Source organism: Sylvia atricapilla, chromosome 2 (assembly GCF_009819655.1).
Source record: "Sylvia atricapilla isolate bSylAtr1 chromosome 2, bSylAtr1.pri, whole genome shotgun sequence".
In the NCBI taxonomy this organism is placed as follows: domain Eukaryota; kingdom Metazoa; phylum Chordata; class Aves; order Passeriformes; family Sylviidae; genus Sylvia; species Sylvia atricapilla.
Window position 1 is genome coordinate 90213158 of NC_089141.1, and position 18526 is coordinate 90231683.

Below are 18526 nucleotides of genomic sequence, written 5' to 3' on the forward strand. Positions count from 1 at the left end.
CAATCCGTATCCCTCCTCTTCACTCTTATGGCTGTTTAAAACACTGCTGAGGAGTTTTTTAGCTTAAACTCCATGCTTCCCTTATTTGTACCCTGTCCTGAAACATGTAGGCTTGAGCTCACCTACAGCTGTGTATTTTAAATGACCTTTCTCACTTAGTTTTCCTTTTACAGTCCTTCAAGATAGAAAATGCAAACGTTCACCGTGACTGGACTGCACAACATCTTGGGTTTTGCATTATTTCCTGCTTTCTGTCATCGGGAAGGGAGGGAGACAATGAAGTTTTCTCTTGCCCTGTGACCGAAAAGCAATTTAGGGGAAGGTAAGACTGATAATGCACGAAGGCGCAGATAATTTAAAAACTCCAAACAAACTAACAAACCCTTAACAAAACCCATTACAAAAGCAAAACCTCTTTCTCTTTTCTGCTACCTACAGGTAAGATAAAAGGTAATATGGAACGTTAATCTGATCATTTGATCAAGGAATTACTCAAGATTTTTCCAAAAGATAAAGATACCCAGTGAGCAAGGAAAGAAGGAGAGACCATGTTTAAGGTGTGTGTAACTCGGAAGCACTGTAGATGGTTTCAGAGCTTTCCTCACTTGGTGGGAATTGTGTTTTCGCGTCTGTACTTCGTTTTGAACTCCCGTGTTTGGGGTTTTAGGTCTTTCCTGGCCTTGGGCTACTTGTGTTTGTAGCCCCAAACCTGAACAACCATTCATTCTTCTGACCTGATTAGGATTGAATTACCCACTCACCAGTGGTTTTAGCAAGACAATCTTCCTATAGACTTTTTCTGCATTGGAGAGATCAAAATAAAACAAACCCTTCTGAAATCTATGCAAGGCAATTTTTGGGTAGGAAATAAACGTCTCCCTATTCCCCCTGCATCCCTCCCGCAACTTCACCCCCCTCCGTGGATGTATGGTGCCTTTGTTCATCACTAGTTCCTAGTTGCTATGGAGTTTTACGCCTTGGTAAACTATATTTCACCTCCTCCCGGTGAAAGCTATTCTTTTCCTAAATGCACACTTTGCAGACTCCGGTCCTTCCCCCCCGTGTCGGTCGCACTTCCTCAGCCCACGCTGGTCTGCCCCGGGCTAAAGCCGCGTTTTCCCACTCGGATCTCAGCTCACCCTCTAGCACTTGCCCAATTGTTTGACCACCGACAGATGCTCTCCTGCTTCTACTCGGTTTCATTGTCCTTCATTCTGTTTTCTTTTAAGGTTTCTGAGGGACAGTGCCTCTATCTGAGAGCCGCAGCTAACCGTGGCACACGTCTTCTCCAAATCAATGAGAGGTGTCCAGGCTGAAAGCGTGGACAATAGGATTTTACCGAGCATGAAGCATATTACCCCCAAAGCCGTCCTGACAGGCCGTGCTAAAGCATTTGAATGACTTTCTTGAAATGAGACCTTTCTGAAGGCTCCTCCCTTCAGAGAAATACACCATCCAGGGAAGATAGGCATGAAACTGCACAGGGGCACCCCAAGGCTTTGTAAATTGGGGGTGGGGTGTGTGTCCTTTGTCACAAGGCACCACTGCTTCCACCTCAAAGCCAGTGTGCTTTACCTTGGGGGTTGCCCCTCACTCAACACAAGTTCCGGACATGTTAAAGGATGGGGTTTTCACTTTGGAACTTCCAGATTTTTTGACGGCACTTACAGCAGTGTGGTTCACCTCAGTCAGCTCCTACTAATTTCTAGCCTATGCTACAGAGTCATCTCCAGGTGTGTTCTAGTTTTAGAAATAAAGATTGGGAAGGACTTCCAGGTTTCCTGCTAGCATTTTGGGCATGCAGCTACAGGAGTGGGCCCCATATATCACACTGCTGTTACATCAAAGATCCTCAAAATCCTCCCAAATTTAGTTTGTTAATCTTTACTTTTGCAAAGTTTCCTCCAACAGTAGAATGGTTCACTGCATGTAAAAGTCAATGGGCTTTCATGTCCGCCTCCGAAGAATGCCTCTCTTTACATCTGTACCTGCACACCAGGTTCCCCAGCTCCTCTGCCAGCTGTCCTGCTCCTCGGGGCCGACCTCGTGTTCCAGCTTTTCCTGACATTATTAAGCAGAGGCACGGCAGGGCTGGAGCCAGCAGGCAGGCAGGCAAGCAGGCAGGCAAGGCCCTGTCCGCTCCGCACCCACAATCTGTTATCCTTCCTACCGCTGCTCCCCACACCCCTCACTGCAGCTACTCCGTTCACACCAGCTCCGAGCTCTGCAAGATCGTGTCCTGCCACGTTTTCTGTCTTGTCTCCTCTGTCTCTCTTTTGGCCTTGGCTCTTCAGAAGTGGCTTTTCAGCCCAGCTTGGCTGTCTGACTCCTCTCTGCCTCGCCGTACGAAACCACTTGCCCCAGACTTCATTTTCCCCACGGAAAGCAGCATCCATCCCTAACTCAGCACAAAGAGAGGGAGAATTGGTCTTGACCGGTCCCCTTTGGTCCCAGCCCGGCTGTCCCGGGCGCCAGCCCTCGGCGGAGCTGCGTGATTCCCGCGGCGCTGGGGGACGGAAGAGCAGCGGGGCGCGACGGCGCCGCGTTTCGCAGCGTGGGGCCACGCGTGGCCGCAGGTCCTGGGGCTTCACTCTGCGCTTTTACAAGGGATAGGTCCCAACCGGACCAGGCCTATTGGCTCCAGGTCCCCTTCGGTTCGGACGATGTGCACAGAAGTGTTCGGTGCTGCTCATGGGGGCAGCGCCGAACCACTCAGCATCCTCGCTTTTGGGGGTGCTGAGTTTTCTGGAAGAGGAGGACCCAAAACGCCGTGAGGTGGAGGGACAGCTTGCTTCACCCTCCATCACCCCACCCCCCCATGCAAACAGAGAAGATAGCTTGTGTCATCTCCCCGCCCTGTGCAGTGTCTGTGTGCGTGGGACGCGCGCGGCACGGCGGAGCGGCGGCGCCGGTTCCCCGCGGGGCGCGGACCGGCAGCCCAGGCTCCCACCCGCCGGTGCCGGCCCCGCTCGGCGGCCCGTCGGGGGGCCCTCCCTCCCTCAGAGCCGTGCCCCGCCCCCGGTAGCCGCGCAGCAGATGGCCCGCGGTCCGGGAGGGCGCCCGCCCGCCGGTGAACGCATGACTGGAGCCGGGCTTTGGTGCCGCCCAGCCCGGGAGGGTCCCGTGTGGAGTTCAAGAGCGGCCTTTCCCGGCTGACAGCAATGCGCTTGTTTTTCCCAGATAACTCGGCCCGCCCCCGCCTCTCACGCCTGGAACTCTCCTTCCTTCCCTTCTTCCCCATGTCGTCCATGAGAGGCTCGAAGGCTGCGGCCGGGAGACGGGGGGCGCCGCAGCATTCCCCCCACCGCCACCCGCGGCAGCCTTCCGACATCCCACTGGGACCTCTCCTCTCACTCCCTCCCGGCTGCGGCGTCTCCCTTCTCCCCGCAGTAGGGCCGGGCCCTCCCTCAGCAGACCCCGCTCGCTCCAAGGGGGGGTCTGCTCTCGCTGGCTGCCCGGCCGGCCGCTGGCTTGCAGCGGGAGCCGTCGGTTTTCCGCCGGGTGATTGTAAACGGGTTTGACTGGCCGTTGATCTCGGGGTCAGGACTCTCCTCGCTAATCCCTCGCTCTCCAAACACTGCCCCCCCTCCTCCTCCTCCCCACGCTCTCCTTCCCTTTCTCTCACCCCTCTCCCCTCCTGCCATCCCCGTTTTCCTCTTGCATCATTCATCCGGAGCCCCTCTGACGGCATCGGGGGCACCTCGGGCTTCCTGGGGCTGCAGCTCGAAGAGACTCGCACCCCACAAACAACATCCCCCAAGCCCACTGCTCCACGACTCCGAGGGGATTTGCTTGGCAAGGAGGGCCCTTCCTGCAAGATCAGCCCCCTGCAAACCGACACGGACACACGGACACACGGACACATGGAGGCTGTCCGCCCCCACGGGACTGCCCCGTCCCGGCGCTCCCCACGGGCTGCCGAGTGCAGGAGGGAAGGGGAGATCTGGAGATTACTGGAGGGAGCCGACAGAAAGTGTGCGGGAAGCGGGAGGGAGGGGCAGAAAAGGGTTCGGGAGAGTCGCTGAGTGCCCGGGAAAGGCGGGGATATCGTGGGGCGTGGGAGAGCGTCGGAGCCAAGCCCGGGAGAGCATCCTGTCCAGATAACCCATCAAACACACAGACACTTGCCAGTTCGCATCTTTTAGCTCCGTTTTACATTACAACAACGCGTAGATCAGCCGTTTCGTTTGGTTTCCAGCGGGGGAGCGTGTTTGTGCGATGCTGAGGCACTTTTTTCTTTTATAGATTTTTTTCCCCTTTATAGATTTTTCCCCTTCCATGGCAGTTTACACGTAATAATAAAATGCTGTAACCGCGTCAGACGTTCAGGTGACCCGGCCTGATGTCGCCCGCATGTGGCGCAGCTGGGAGGGAGGGTCCTCCCCACCCCCACCCCGCCCAACCAAGGAGCATTTCGCGGAGCTTCTTGTCCCGCCGTGGCCCTACGGGAGCGTTGGGTCTGATTTCTGGAATCGTCCCTCTTTTCATTTTCATGGACAATTTCGTGTGCCCTCCTCCCGCGCTCCGTTGCTCCCGGAGGCTCAGAGCTGTCCCACCGATGCTCCCCCCCGGGGCTTGTTGTGATGTGACTCCGGTTGAGGGCGCGGGGGAGTGGAACTGGAGGGAGCGGCTTTTCCCCCGGGCCCAACGCCACTCCTACGAGCTCAGTGAGCCAGGCACAGTGGAGTGGAAGGAGGAGGGGGGGGGGGGGGGGAATGTTTTTTAAAAAGGAAGAACCGTTGGGAAAAGAGCTGTGGAGTTCAGACCAAGTTTGTATTTTGGCTCGAAGTTTGGAGCGGATCAAACCTGTTATCTCTCTGTGCCTCCTGTCCTTCTGGCTCCTCTGCCGCCGTCCCCCTCCCGGGGCACAGGGACTCCCCGGCAGAGCGGTGACCGCGGGGGTGGGCTCTGGCCCACGGGGGACCTTGACCCTAAGCTCCCCACGCTCACGCAGCCTAACTGCGCAGAGAAGGCACCCCGGCCCCGCTCCCGCATGCCTTACTCCCTGGATTTTCCTTCCTTCTACTGAAAACGAGATGACTTTTTGCTTTAATTCTTCCACATACGTGATTTTAATAGCTCTGTCAATCATGCTATAGGAGGAACATTTAATACAATTTTAGATGTAATGTACTTAAACCATAAATGGCTTAAACCTATTCTTAGTTTTGCATATTCAATTATTCTCTTATATATAACTCTCACAGCAAAAAGCCCAAAGACATAATTATGTTACTGTACCTAACCCCCACTCATCTGCCTAGGAAAGTTGTTTTGTTTAAATACCCAAACGTGAAGTTTAACTTAAATTAAACCGAACTGCCAAACCAGCCAAGAGACCACGAACAGTAAAAAAATTCTACCCCGATGGTATCTCAGGGGGATGGGAAGGGTGGATAGCTTTCTAGTATTTCGTGGAGATTTTTGGGTTTGGGTTTTTTTGGTAGGGTTGGTTTTGGTTGGGGGTTTTTTTTGGTTGTTTTTTTTTTTTTTTTTTTTTGGGGGGGGGTGTTCTTTTGTTGTTGTTGTTGTTGTTACTGTTTATGTTTGGTTTGGGTTTTTTTTTATATTTGGGGTTTTGGGGGTTTTTTTTGGTGTGGGGGGGGCGGACATTAGCAGAGCGCACTGTATTACATTGAAAGGCGGGATGAGGATGTTCGAAGCTTATTTGAATATAGCCGACATTGGGTCTCTTTAATCCCCTTGTGCTGAAAGCGCAGGTATTCCTATTATTCTAGGCATAACGCCATTGAGCCGCTAAATTGTCATGGTAGGAGGGAAAACTCATTAAAAGGAGCTCATTTAGACAGCTGAAATTTTTTCCTTTTTTTTTTTTTTTTTTTTTTTTTTTTTTTTTTTTTTTTTTATATACCACTTTCCCCTAGTATTTCTGCTGTTTGGACGCAATGAACAAATGTTAATTTGCTTTTCTCCCTTGACCGCTCCAATCCTCCTGTTCCATCAGTCGTGTTCAGCGATATAGGGTCGTCTCGCTGGGATTTTTCTATTCCGCATTGTCACTAAATGTGATTTTCAGTAGCTATGACCCTTAAAAAAAGGCACGTAACAAGGGTGCATCAGACGTGTCTGCCTGTGCACATGTACACATACACACACACACACACACAGTTCTCTTCGGTCACGACGCTATCTGTGGTGTGTACAGATATTTAAGAGTATGTATGCACATGAAGGACAACACGTTTCAAGAAACAGCTCAACAGGTATCCAGCCTAATCTGCACACCTAAAGGTATGGCTATTAATTTTTAAAATTTCATCTAGGACTGTGTTTGGCTGGAGGTGACCAACACCGCAGAAGGTTCCCCACAGGTTCCTGATTTCTGTAGGCTCTCTTTGGTCGCTGAGCATTTCCAAAAGTCGCCTGCTGACTATCTGAACCCCCACACTCCTCCATTTTAATAAAGGCTCGAATAGATAAAAAAATAAAAAGTTTGGGCTGAAATCAATAGACAGCTTCCATGAAAATTTTGTGTTCAGTGTGAGTGATTTATACAAAATTTAGCGACAGGAGTCCGAAGAGTTGTGTATTGTCAACTGACGCGTCAGCATTATAGAAGTGCAACCTCTAAGACGGAAGAAACCCGCTCCTGATTAGCTAACTAAAACTTCCCCACTCCTGGGTGGATGCAGTACTTATTCACCAGACTTAAAAGACGAACAGTCCTACAGCCTGCTGGGATCGACATTCAAGTCCTGGAAGTTAATTCTTTTTCTTTTTGTTTAAGCAGTTCTGTCTACTTTAAAAATTCATTTGCTACAGTAGTTTACAGCAAACTTTTAATTCTAACATATAAAAAAGTATCTCTCAACACCTAGAAAAAAAAATTCAAAATAGACCTCAAAGCATTAAACGACATTCTGCAATGAAAAGACACGCATCGTTTTGCTCGGCAGCTTTCGCACCAGTCGCTAAAAATGGGGGGCGGGGGGATGGGGAAGGGGGAGAAAGGTGTGACCCCGCCGCTTCCCGCTCGGCCCCCGGAAGGCTCCGGAGGGATGGGACTGCTTTTCGGGCTTGAGGTTTAGAGGTCGCTTTTCCTTTCTGGACGCGCAAAAAGAGGCGCTTTCTCTTTCCATGCCGTAAATTAGAGGGGAAGTGCGGCGCTGGACGGTGTCCTCCCGTTTCCCGGGGAGGTGGGGTGGGCGCCCCCCGGGCCGCCGGCAGCTCCCGGCCAGAGGCGAGCAGGGGCGGGCAGCGCCCGATCACACCCCAGGGGAAAACTTAAGGCCTCGGCAAAGTCCAGACCACCAGCCCAGCCATAAAATCCACAAAAATGAACGTTCACGGCTAGAGAAGTAGCGCGGTAAACTGCCTTCCCTTGCAGTAACGAACGAGTATTAAAATAAATCTACCTTCATCCCTCCTGATTTACCCAGATTAGGGAACATCGATATTTACAGCAGACTGCACTTCATTCTCTTTGCCGCTGCTGCTTAGAACTTCCTTCCCAAAATCTAGGTTTCCCTGCTGTGTCTCCAGGCTTCCCATGGTAAACACCACTATGTTCTCCAGCCAGTTTTCTTTTTATACAGGTGACTTTCTCTGCTCTGAAATTTATTTAACCAAAACAGAGGGGAAAAAAAGAAAAAAAAGAAAAAAAAAAGAAAAAAGAAAAAAAGAAAAAAAGACCGCATTCTTAGGATTTCCATTTAGCAGAAAGGCTTTTTAGTAAACTATATACACAATCGAATTTCCTGCGAACCGCCTAAATAAAAATTATTTCACAAAATGCATTTACAAGAAATGATACAAAAAGAAAACAAAATCAAAAAAATCAAAGAGAAAACAAACAAATAAAAATATCCAGGTACAATAAAGTTTAACGAACCCCGGGGGAAAAAAAGTGGAGCTTCCAACCAAAACAAAAAAAAGTTTTATAAATAAACAAACAAGTAACGGACCCCCCCCCCCCAATCTTAACCCAACAAACCCACGAGAATATCTACAAAAAACTTTTAAGTGTTCTTTTGGATTTGTCTTAGTACATGAGCAATAAATGAGACCTCTTTCCTCATCAACTCCGAGTTAATTAGTCAATAAAAAGCCTTCGCAAGAAGCGATCCGTGACTGAAATCGTAGCGGTTCCGCGCGGTACAAAAGTTGGCATCACCTACAACTTTGTATGTTTATTATTGTGGTTTTTTTTTTTTTCGCCGCCATTTCCCCCCTTTCTCTCTTTCTTTCTCTTTCTACTCTTTTGCAAATAAACGCTCTATGTCCCTTGGGTGAATGATAAATACTGTACAAAAAGTCTCGATAAAACACAGAAGTTCAGTCTAAAACTAGTTTCATAAACTAGTCCTAAAAAAAAAAAAAAGAGTTAAGTAAAACAACCGTTACCTTTTTTCTCTCGCGTTATTATTATTATTATTTATTATTATTATTACAAGAACATCAAAACATTTCTGTACAAAAAGGAAGGAAGAAGAAAAAAAAAAAAAAAAGAGGAGAGAGGCGGGGGAGGGCTGGAGGGAAGGGGCGCGAGAGGCAAAAATAAGAGGGGGGGACCCTGGGAGCGGGGCAGGAGCGGCGCGGGCCGGGGCGCGGGCAGGCGGCCGGGGCTGAGCGTGCGGTGGCAGCGGCGGGGCGCGCAGTCTTGCGGGCCGGCCCGGGGCCGGGGGCCGAGCCGGTGCCCGCGTCCGCGCCTGCCTCCGGCGCTCCGGTGCTGGCGGGGGCTCAGATATGCGTCAAGGGAACGGTGCCGTTCACCCCCGTGCTGGCGCTCTGGTAGTGCTGGGGCAGGGAGTGGAGCCGGCTCTGGGCGGCAGCGGCCGCCGGATCCCCGCCTTCCCCGGCCGGTAAGTACATGCTGATCATCTCCCGCAGGTCCCCGGGGCACGGGGCCCGCGAGTGCGAGGTGACGGGCGGGCTCACGCTGGGCTCCGACTTCACCAGCGAGCCCAGGGCGCCCAGGGCACCCGAGGAGGCGGCCGCCGCCGCCGCCGCCGCCGCCGCTGCCGCCGCCGAGTTCTGGTGGGGCTGGGAGCCGTAGGGCAGGGCGCCGTAGCCCGAGGGCGAGGCGCTCATGTAGCCCTGCGAGTTGGAGATGGGGCTGTACTGCAGGGCACCCATGTCGTAGCGGTGCATGGGCTGCGGGTTGTGCGGATGGTGCGGGTGATGTGGGTGCGGGTGGTGCGGGTGCCCCCCGCTGCCCGGGTGCTGGCTGTAGGCGAGCTGCGCCTCCTGCATCATCGCCGCCGCCGCCGCCGCTGCCGCCACCGAGCCCGGGTAGGCGCCGTTGGCCCAGCCGTTCATGTGCGCGTAGCCGCCGCTGGCCGTGCCGCCGGGGCTCTCCAGCCGCTGCCCGACGCCGCCAGGGCTGACGCCGACGCCCATGCCCACGCCGACGCCGGCCGGGCCTCCCCCGGCCGACCCGGCGCTCAGCAGCCCCCCGGCCAGCGAGTACTTGTCCTTCTTGAGTAGGGTCTTGGTCTTCCGCCGTGGCCGGTATTTATAATCCGGATGCTCCTTCATGTGCAGCGCCCGCAGCCGCTTCGCCTCGTCGATGAACGGTCTCTTCTCGGCCTCCGACATGACTTTCCACTCGGCCCCCAGGCGCTTGCTGATCTCCGAGTTGTGCATTTTGGGGTTCTCCTGGGCCATCTTCCTCCGCTGGCCCCTCGACCACACCATGAAGGCGTTCATAGGTCTCTTGACCCGGTCCTGGTTCGTTTTGTTTCCCCCGCCGCCGCCGCCGCCGCCGCCTCCGCCGCCTCCCGCTCCGGTCTGCCCCGAGAGGTTCGTGGGGGCCTGGGCTCCGCCAGGGGAGTGCAAGTCCGTCTCCATCATCATGCTGTACATTCAAATAGCTTTTTTATTTTCCACCGGTGCCAGACGTGAAAAATGAATCAAACATAGAGGAGCCCGGGAGGACGGGGAGCGAGCGAGGCAAAACCCGTTTGTATCTAGGTAGCGACCGCCGTGGATTAAAAAAAAAAAAAAAAAAAAAAAAAAAAAAAAAAAAAAAAAAAAGGAGGAGAAGAAAACCGCGAGGAGAGCGATCGCCGACCCTGCCGGCGAAAAACTTTCTCCCTTTCGCAAATCACTTTCGGGGCTCGGTGGCGACGGGGGTTCGAGCTGCTCAAACAGGTGCACGGCAAACTTGCTGCTTCACTTGGCGCGGCGGGAGGAGTGTGCGGAGCCGTCGGCGGTGTCCTCCGCTCGCCGGCGCTCCCCGGCAGACGCGCGCACACCCCTCCGCTCCAGCTCTTATCCTTAACGGAGCAATTTTTTTTTGTTCTTTGCTGCTAACTTGGAGAGAGAGAGGGAGGGAGGGGAGGGAGCGTGTGTGACTTGCATCCGCTGATCGCAGGTGAATGGAGCAGAAGAGAGGAGAACCTACCGCCACGCGAAAAGGAGGCGAAAAAAAAAAAAAAAAAGTATTTCAACGTTAACTGGAAAAAAAAAAAAAAAAAAAAAAAAAGGCAGGAGGAGGATCGGGGGAGGGAGGGGGTGGGGGAAGGAGCCCAACCAAAACACGCGCCGAGCCCGGCGGCCGGGGCGCGGCGGCACAGTAATTTGCTGGCGGTGGTCTCCCTCCCGCGGCCCGGGCGGGACGGGCCGGGCAGGGGCCGGGACGGGGCCGGCGCAGGAGGAGGAGCCGCCGGGGGCGCGGGCGAGCGGCGCCGCAGCCATACGGCGCGCGCCGAGCCCGCCTTAAATCGCCTGGCGGCGGCCAATGGCAGCGCGCCGGCCGGCGCTCATTTGCATATGGCGCGCGCCGAGCGGTGACGTGCGGCGGGGCGCGCCGCGCGCGGGGCGGGCGGAGGGGCCGCGTCTCCCCCGACGGCGGCCCCGGGGCGGGGACAGCCCCTCAGCCCCTCAGCCCCTCAGCCCCTCAGCCCCTCAGCCCCTCAGCCCCTCAGCCCCTCCGGACAGCGCCGCACGGAGCCGCCGCCCGCCCCGTCCCCGCCGGCCGCGCCCCTCGCTGAGACGACCGTCGAGCAGCATTTAGGGGTGCTGAGGCGCCCCGGGCTGTCCGCCCCGCTACCGCAGCCCTGTGAGCGGCCCGTAAACACGCCTTTTCCGCGGGACTTCGTTCTGGAGGTTTCTCCGGAGCCCGCTCAGACCTCTCTCCCAGGCGTTAAAACTGCTCCCAGGCCCAGGCATGCGGAAGAGGCTGGACGCAGTCGTTTTTCACTTAGTCCTAGGGGAGTTAAAAGCACCTGCGACTAAAGAAGGTACACGGAAACATGTTATCTTTGTATATAGTAAGTACAGGTGTATGATTTTTTTTACCCCCTTGAAAATATTAAAAGACCACCTTTGTGCCCTGGCTGTCCTGTGGGATTATAGTTATTTTACAGGGGGGAGAAAACGGTCTACATGGAAATTCATGCTGCAGTCTTTAATTGCAGCCGTAGGAATGGCAAGTCCGTCGCACAAATGCCCACGCATGTATAAACAGCCACCCCCGTCATCCTTTGCCAGGTGGAGAAAGGCACGCACAGCGTGCCTGCTCTTTTCACAGTCCATGTTAATTTTCCTGACCCTAGTGGCCATCCAAATCTGGAATCAAGCTGCAACTCCCTCAATTACTGTTATTGCCACCAGAAGTTTTCTGCAGGAGGAATATGCACCGTACACAAAGCTCCAGTCTTAGGCACTGGGCTAGGATTAGACTTTTTTTTTTTCCTCATTTCCAATGACTCGTCATGATAATCTGGGTTTGCTTGGAAGAGGAAAGGGCCTCTCAATTTCTGATGGCCGAAGGCTCAGCCTGCTTCCAGCCTTTGAGCTCAGTCTGAGTGATGCTGTTAACTTGGGTGCCGATGCTTTTGGGAGGGCACTTCTCTCCCAGTCAGTCCTAAGGGTGCAAAGCGTGCTGGGGAGACTGCAGGGGCCCACGCTTCTCCAGCTGATAGTTTCTCAAGTTGCCATATCTGCCGTGGCAAAACAAGGGAGGCCCTTGTTATTGCTAAATTATATATTAAAAAAATACCTAGTTGGGATAGGAGGGGAGGGAGAGGGGGGGAGAAGGTTTCTGCAGAAAGGTGCATTTCCACTTGAATGGCCAAATGAAGATATGAGGATCTAAAATTGCAACAGAAGATGGCATGACTTGCTAATTATCCACCCAAGGCCCTACTGGTACTTTTCCCTGAAATTTGATAGAGAGGCACCTAAAGGCCTCCAGACAAATAAATGGGTCGAATTACTGTAGGGCAATATTTTCCAGATGAGTCCTATGCATCCTGCCAGCCAGTGGACCTCGTGGGAACACACCCTTATCCCTGGGAACTGGGGATACACACCAGCTTCCCTCCCCCTCACGTTCAGAGAAACTGTCCGAGGCTGAACTTTCCCTTCTCTGGCTTCCTTGGTGCAGAGGCAGCTGCTAATCCACGCTCTCCCGGGCCCTACCCCCTCCTGGACTTTTTCCCGCTGTGGGGTTTACCCTCTTTTCCCTGACTCCCGGCAAATAAACATAGAATGCTCCTTTCCGCCCCTAGAAACAGCCAAATTACCATGAACACGAGGCGGGGAGAAAGGCGGACAGAGAGCAGGTAGCGAGGATATGCTGCTGCCTGAGTCTCGCTGGCCTCTGGCCCAGGTGCACCCCGCTCACCTCGGGCTAGGGGCTGTCTACGACTGAACGGGCGGGAGGAAGGTGTAAAAGCCACTTCGAGGGGGCAGCCAGGGGCTTTTCTCCCGTGGTGAAGGTAGTGCAGATCCCGACTCACGGGACAAGGAGCGAGGTCAAGCACTTTCCAGAGTGTCGTTTGACGTGGCTGCGGGGCTGGCGTAGTGCAAGCTGGGGCTGCGTCCGGAGATGAGAGGTCCTTGGACCTTCCCCTGCAGAAAAGTGGGGTTGCAATGAACCAGGAATCGGGTGGCGGAGGGAATAGGTGGGGGGCGGCCGGGGGTGTGGTGTGTGCTGGGTAAACGCTGCAGGGAAGGCAGAGAGGAGGCGGAGAGGAGGTCCCGCACTGGGAGCAGGACCAGGGCAGGCGAAAGGCCCGGGCGCGGCCCCTGCCGCCCGCCGGGCCCGCGGAGGGGACGGTGCCAGCGAGGGCTTCTCGCAGGCCGGTCGCAGTGACCTCCCCCGGCCACGGCTCCCCTCCGCTTCCGCGGTGCGAGGCGGGACGCGCCTCGGCGGGCGGTGCCTCTCCCCTGCCCGGCTGCGCCCGGAGGGGCCGCCCCCTCGGGGCGGGGGTCGCCCGCCGCGGCCCGGCCGGCGCTGTGCCTGCCCTCTGTCCCTCTGTGCCCCCGCAGACGAGGAGGCGGCAGCGGGGCCGAGCCGGGCGCCCCGGAGCAGGCGGCGATCGCCGTCTGCTGGCTGCCGCCGTGCCTCCCTCGCCCCGGGTCGGGGTCGGCGAGCGCCAGCCCGCGCCGGGGCGATGCCGTGGGGAGATGCTCGGGAGAGATGCTGCCGGATCCCTCGCCAGCCCTGTCTGAAACGCGAGGCGGGGAGGGAGTGGGATCGGTTACAGCTCCTCTGGCACTTCATTCCAAAACCCTCTAGCCAAAAGGAAATGCAAAGCACTCCCTCGCTACCGGGGTGCCATTACTTGGACCAAAGCGAACAAACCGAGAGGGAGCAAAAAGAGCAGGCAAAGGAGGGAGGGGAAGCATTTTCCTGCCTCGGTGACTTGGCGACTCAGAGATCACAGCTTTCAACATGACCTGCTTGCTACTCAATCGAGATGGAATGGTTGGGAAAAGGGTGCCTGAATAAAGCCCCGCATTCTTTTCCAGCGTTAACAACTGTTCTGTGCCATCCTACAGCATCAGTCCCAAATCAGCTACGAGCTCTCTCTGTGTTTTGTTGTCTTTTCTCAGCTTGCTGGGTAAAAGCGTATGGAGAATCTCTGGAGCTTTCGAGTAGGGGCTCACCCTGTGAACGGTACTCACACATATAATTCAAATTTCACAGCTGACCTGCTCTGAAAACCTCAATCAGCTTCTAATTGAAGGGAAAACAAAATATTGCTTCCCTACAGCAGAGCTAACGATTTAATCATTATATCAGACATTATAGCTTTTAATTAGGCTAATGCTGATACTGTATGGAAAGAGATAATTCAACACAGTTCTTGATGAATTCTGTAATTGGGTTAACGGAGGAGCAGTTGGGGGAAGAGACGTCAATATTCAAGCTGCGTCTATAGCCACCAGGTTTATGAATGAAAGGGAAGGGGGAAAAAGAAAAGGGGAGGGGGGGGGGAGGAAAGGGCTAAAATTCCCTGACGAGAAATGTCTCCCCCCTTCGCCCAGGAGAGCCGTGCCAACCAACTGGAAGCGTGAGGAGAGTAAGCGCTCCGCTCCCGGCCGCCGCTCCCAGACAGCCCGGACTGCTGCGACAGCAGCGGCACCCGAGCGGCGGCCCCGCTGCGGGACCTCGCTGCGACTCCCCGGGGCGGCCCAAGCGGGGGTCCGTGGCTCACGGGCCGCTTTCCCTCTATCTCCACCCCAACCAACGGGTCGCCCACCGCCACGCTGGGAGCACGCGGGAAAGGGGCAACCAGGGCCACCAGCACTGAGACCGTCCGGCGGGGGTGCCCCTGGGCAAAGTCGGGAGCGCGGCGGGGGAACGCCGAGGGTGGTACGGGACGGGGTCGAAAGATTTCTGAAGTCCTAATGAGAGCAGCTGCCCAACCGGGCGGGCTTGGCTCGGCTGCCGGGAGCCCCGCAGCCGGGGCGCGGGTGCTGGGCAGGGGGCGCGACACTGAGCACGGGGTTGTGCTCAGGGCCAGCCTGCTCCGGGCAAAATCAAAGCGGCCGGAGGGCAGGCAGCTGCTCCATGTAGGTACTTCCATTTATTTATGTATGTGTTGTGTCAGATAAAAGGGCGGCTGGAGACATTTTTCTAAAGGAATTCTTCATCATCGCTCTTTCCAGTGTCGATAAATTTCCCCCTTCCGAAGAGTTTGTATATCCCAGCCTTTCTATTTTCTCTCCATCCTTTCTAGCTTTTACTGGCTTTGAAAATAAGCTATATATTTCCGTTGCGCCCAAAAGAAGTAGTATCGATCTTCCCGCACGTCTGATCTCCGCAGCAGCCGGCGGCCACCCCAGGGCGACAGCGGGTCCTGGCGGGCAGGTGTGCCGGGGGTGGCCGGCATTGCCGAGGGACAGGCGAGGTGGGACGGCGAGACGGCCAGACTGCGCCTAAGCAGAGATTTTCCTCCCCCCCTTTTCTTCCCCGCAGGACATTCTGTTCCCTCGCCTTGGAACGTTCCCGATCCTTTCCCCGGTGGGACTTTCGAGTCGGTAGAAAAAACAGAATCATGTCTTTAAGAAGTTTTGCCAGCAGGAGCATTTTCTAAAATGTTTGTTTATGCTACGCATCAGCTCGACTTCCAGCACAATATTGTTCCGAAAGAGGAATATACTGTATTGTGATCCATCCTTGTCTAGTTTTGTTAGTAATTACAGTAAAATTGAACAAGTCATTGATAACATTCCAATGACACAACTCCCTGTGATTAACAGGCTGAATACACCTCCTTACATTACACAAAAGTTGTACTTTTCAAGTCTGTTCAGATTTTAAAATTTCTTTTGAAATTATTATTACTAAGGCACACGCCGGGAATATGTGCAGATCAGATGGCACAGCATCTTCCGAGAGATGAGGGTTTGCACTGTCCTGTTTTTCAAGGTTTGGGGTTACTACCTAAAAGGATAGCCAGACCATTTTTACAGCCGAGTTATCGAGTGGTCCTTTAGACAAAAAAACGCTCACACCAAGAAAAAAAAAAAATCCCCGCCAACAGAAAACCTATCCAGGAAGTTACTTTCCACCAAAAGAAAAATATTTTAAAAGAGTTTAGTTCTATAACTGTAAACTTGTAAAGGAAAAGGAAGAGCTGCGGGGGTGGCGAGTCTGTCGGACTAGAACGACATGCAGAGTTATTACGTAGTTAATCTTTAAAATTACCCCGCTGAAATGTCAGTCACGGAAAAATAAGTTCTCAAGCCCAAATGCGGCATCCCATTTACAGCAAGGCAACCTGGATAGTTATGTCTGTGGCGCGTCGCTCAGAACACCATAAAGGTAATATTTCTGGTTTGCATCCTCGTCAGTTATCCCTAAATTGCAAAGGCATCATTCAGGGCAAGTCAGAATGAATTTGTGTAAAAAAATAAACGAGGAAAGAAAAAACTCTAAATAATACAGAAGCTTCTTTCTTGCAGGCCATCCTGTTATTGCAAATTAGATTAGCTACACAGGCTTCAATATAAACATGACATGAGGTTCACCGGAGAGCGAAAGCATCATCCACTCCAATCTCTCCTTTCATCGAAACATCCCACCCAAATTGCATCTTCTCGTTTACTACACCTTTCAATGAGATTAAAACATCACTTTGACACGGTTTCAAACCTTTTCGGTCGCGCATTCAGTGCTTACTTAGGAAAACAGCAAACAAGGGCAAAACTAGAAATATCTAAATAATCTCAGACCGCTGGTCTGGAAATTAAAGGTACTCAGAGGAAATACATGATCCTCTTGCTCCATCCAGTGCAGCATTCTGGCCATGAATAGGCGGATAGCGAACCCCAGTGAAAGGAAGAGAAAAAAACCGGTTTCTTTCCCACCAAAGGGAGATCCCGACACACTCGGTCGGTGTCGGGATCCCGTCTTTATTTGCCTTTTGGAAAAGAGGTGTTTGTCATCTGTTTTTCAGCAGATGACTGACTGTTACTGGCTGTTCATCACACTGTCTGTCATCACGGACTGTTACTTCACCCTGTCCTTAGTGAATCCTTACTAGGATTCCCTAGTAGTCGTCGTAAAGCAGGATAGCAAACAAACCGCTACTGACACCTTTAGCAAACAGACTGGCAAACCTGAAAAAGGTGCTGGAGCGGAGGGGGTGGGGGGAGGGAGGCAGGCTGCTAATTGACTGTCCTTTTTTAGGAAGAACAGCGCTGGCAAATAGCTGGGGCTACAGTTTAGCTGCACTCACAGCCTGACGCGACCCGCAGCCGGTGCAGGGCGGTAGCCCCCACCCCCGGCCGGCCCCCTCCTCCCCGGGTGGGAAGTGCAGCCCTCACGGGAGATGCCTTTCTCGAGGTGGATGCGTCAACTTTTGCCACAGGGGCTGCGCAACGGGCAGCCACGGCGGGGAGGGGATGGCGTCAGTCCCCCGGGCCCGCAGAGCCCTTTCTGCCCTTCCATGGAGCCGGGACCAGGAGCGGCGGGCGAAGATGGGGCGCGCTGAGGCGCTGGGGCAGCCTGGCTTGGTGGTAAAGAAACGATAGTTGGGCTTCTCACTGCCTGCTCGATACTATCGGTTTGGGGACAATTTGCCACCACTCTCTCTATCCCCATCCATCCATCCATCCATCCATCCATCCATCCATCCAGCCAGCCAACCACCCCCCGCCCCCCCCCCCCCCCCCCCCCCCCCCCCCCCCCGCACTTTAACAGAGAGGCTTTCAAAACATAACCTTTTATGGCAGCCTGCGGAATCAATGCGATAAAACGGGGTTTTAATGGGTTAATTGACTGGAGCTGCTATCATGTTTAAACACCTGTTTCAGAAAAGAGATTCAGCCAAAACGCGTCTCCTCCCTGATCGATAGATGTACAACCTTGCTGCATTGCCTGTTGATCGACCTCAAATACCACCGTCAATTATGAGAGGGAAAATCCATTTCACCTTTTTTAATATCCCAATACTTTATAGCAATAGTGAGGAACTCTACAGTCACTTTGGAGCTAGCGAGGGAGGGTAAGATCCTGGGTGGGACCACGCCAGATAGCCGTAACCTCCGGGTTGGGACTTGGCTTCGAGAGGCTGGGCACAACCTTCCTGTCGAGAGGTCCCGGCAGCTGTCATTTTCACAGAGGATCGGATCCGGGGATCCTCGTTCCTTGGGAAGATCCAGCCGGGCTCAGCCCGGCCGCACTAGCAGCGCTGGGAGCCCATGTGAATGCTCTCTCCCAGGGGGAGAGATTAAGCAGGCATTAGTTGTAATAGCTGAGGGCTGCTCTGCCTATTGATTTCCTTTTTTTTTTTTTTGGCAGTATTAATACAGCCAAGCCCGCCGGTCAGTCACAGCGAAATTGATTCTTTGCCCAAGACACCTTTCACTAAATGGCACCCGCGCACCGACATGTTAATTTTGGAACGTGTAAGCGGAGCGGGCGCTGCGCGCTCGGGAGGCAGCGCCGCCGCCCCCGGCGCCCTCCCCGCCCCAGCCCTCCCGCAGCCCCCTGCCCCTGCCCGGCCGCCGCTTCCCTCCCCCGCCTCAGAACCCAGCGAGGCGTCTTCCCCAAAAGGCGGAGGGGGGCAGCCCAAAACGCTGTCACACCACACCCGCACCCCCCCAAATCCGTGTCACAGCCGATAACCCAGTGACTGCAAACGGCTCTTCCCTCCTTGAAGCAAAAGTAACTTGGAAGCCCTCCCCTCGCCGGCTTCCCCTCCTCCATTCCCAAGACAGGGCGAAGACCCCCTCAAAAGTTAGAGGCACACTTACAGTTGTTCTTCCAGCTCCAGCCTCCTCCCAACATATCATCTGAAGGGGCAGCCTTATTATTATTACT

At 54.1% G+C, this 18526-nt stretch overlaps 1 protein-coding gene across 1 annotated transcript; it reads right to left on the reverse strand.

The window, feature by feature from the left end:
- Positions 1-7217: 7217 nt before the first annotated feature.
- Positions 7218-10407, reverse strand: SOX1 (SRY-box transcription factor 1). The gene has a single exon (XM_066339953.1). It carries the CDS (start codon positions 9823-9825, stop codon positions 8701-8703), a length of 1125 nt encoding a protein of 374 aa, XP_066196050.1. The 5' UTR covers positions 9826-10407; the 3' UTR covers positions 7218-8700.
- Positions 10408-18526: the final 8119 nt, after the last annotated feature.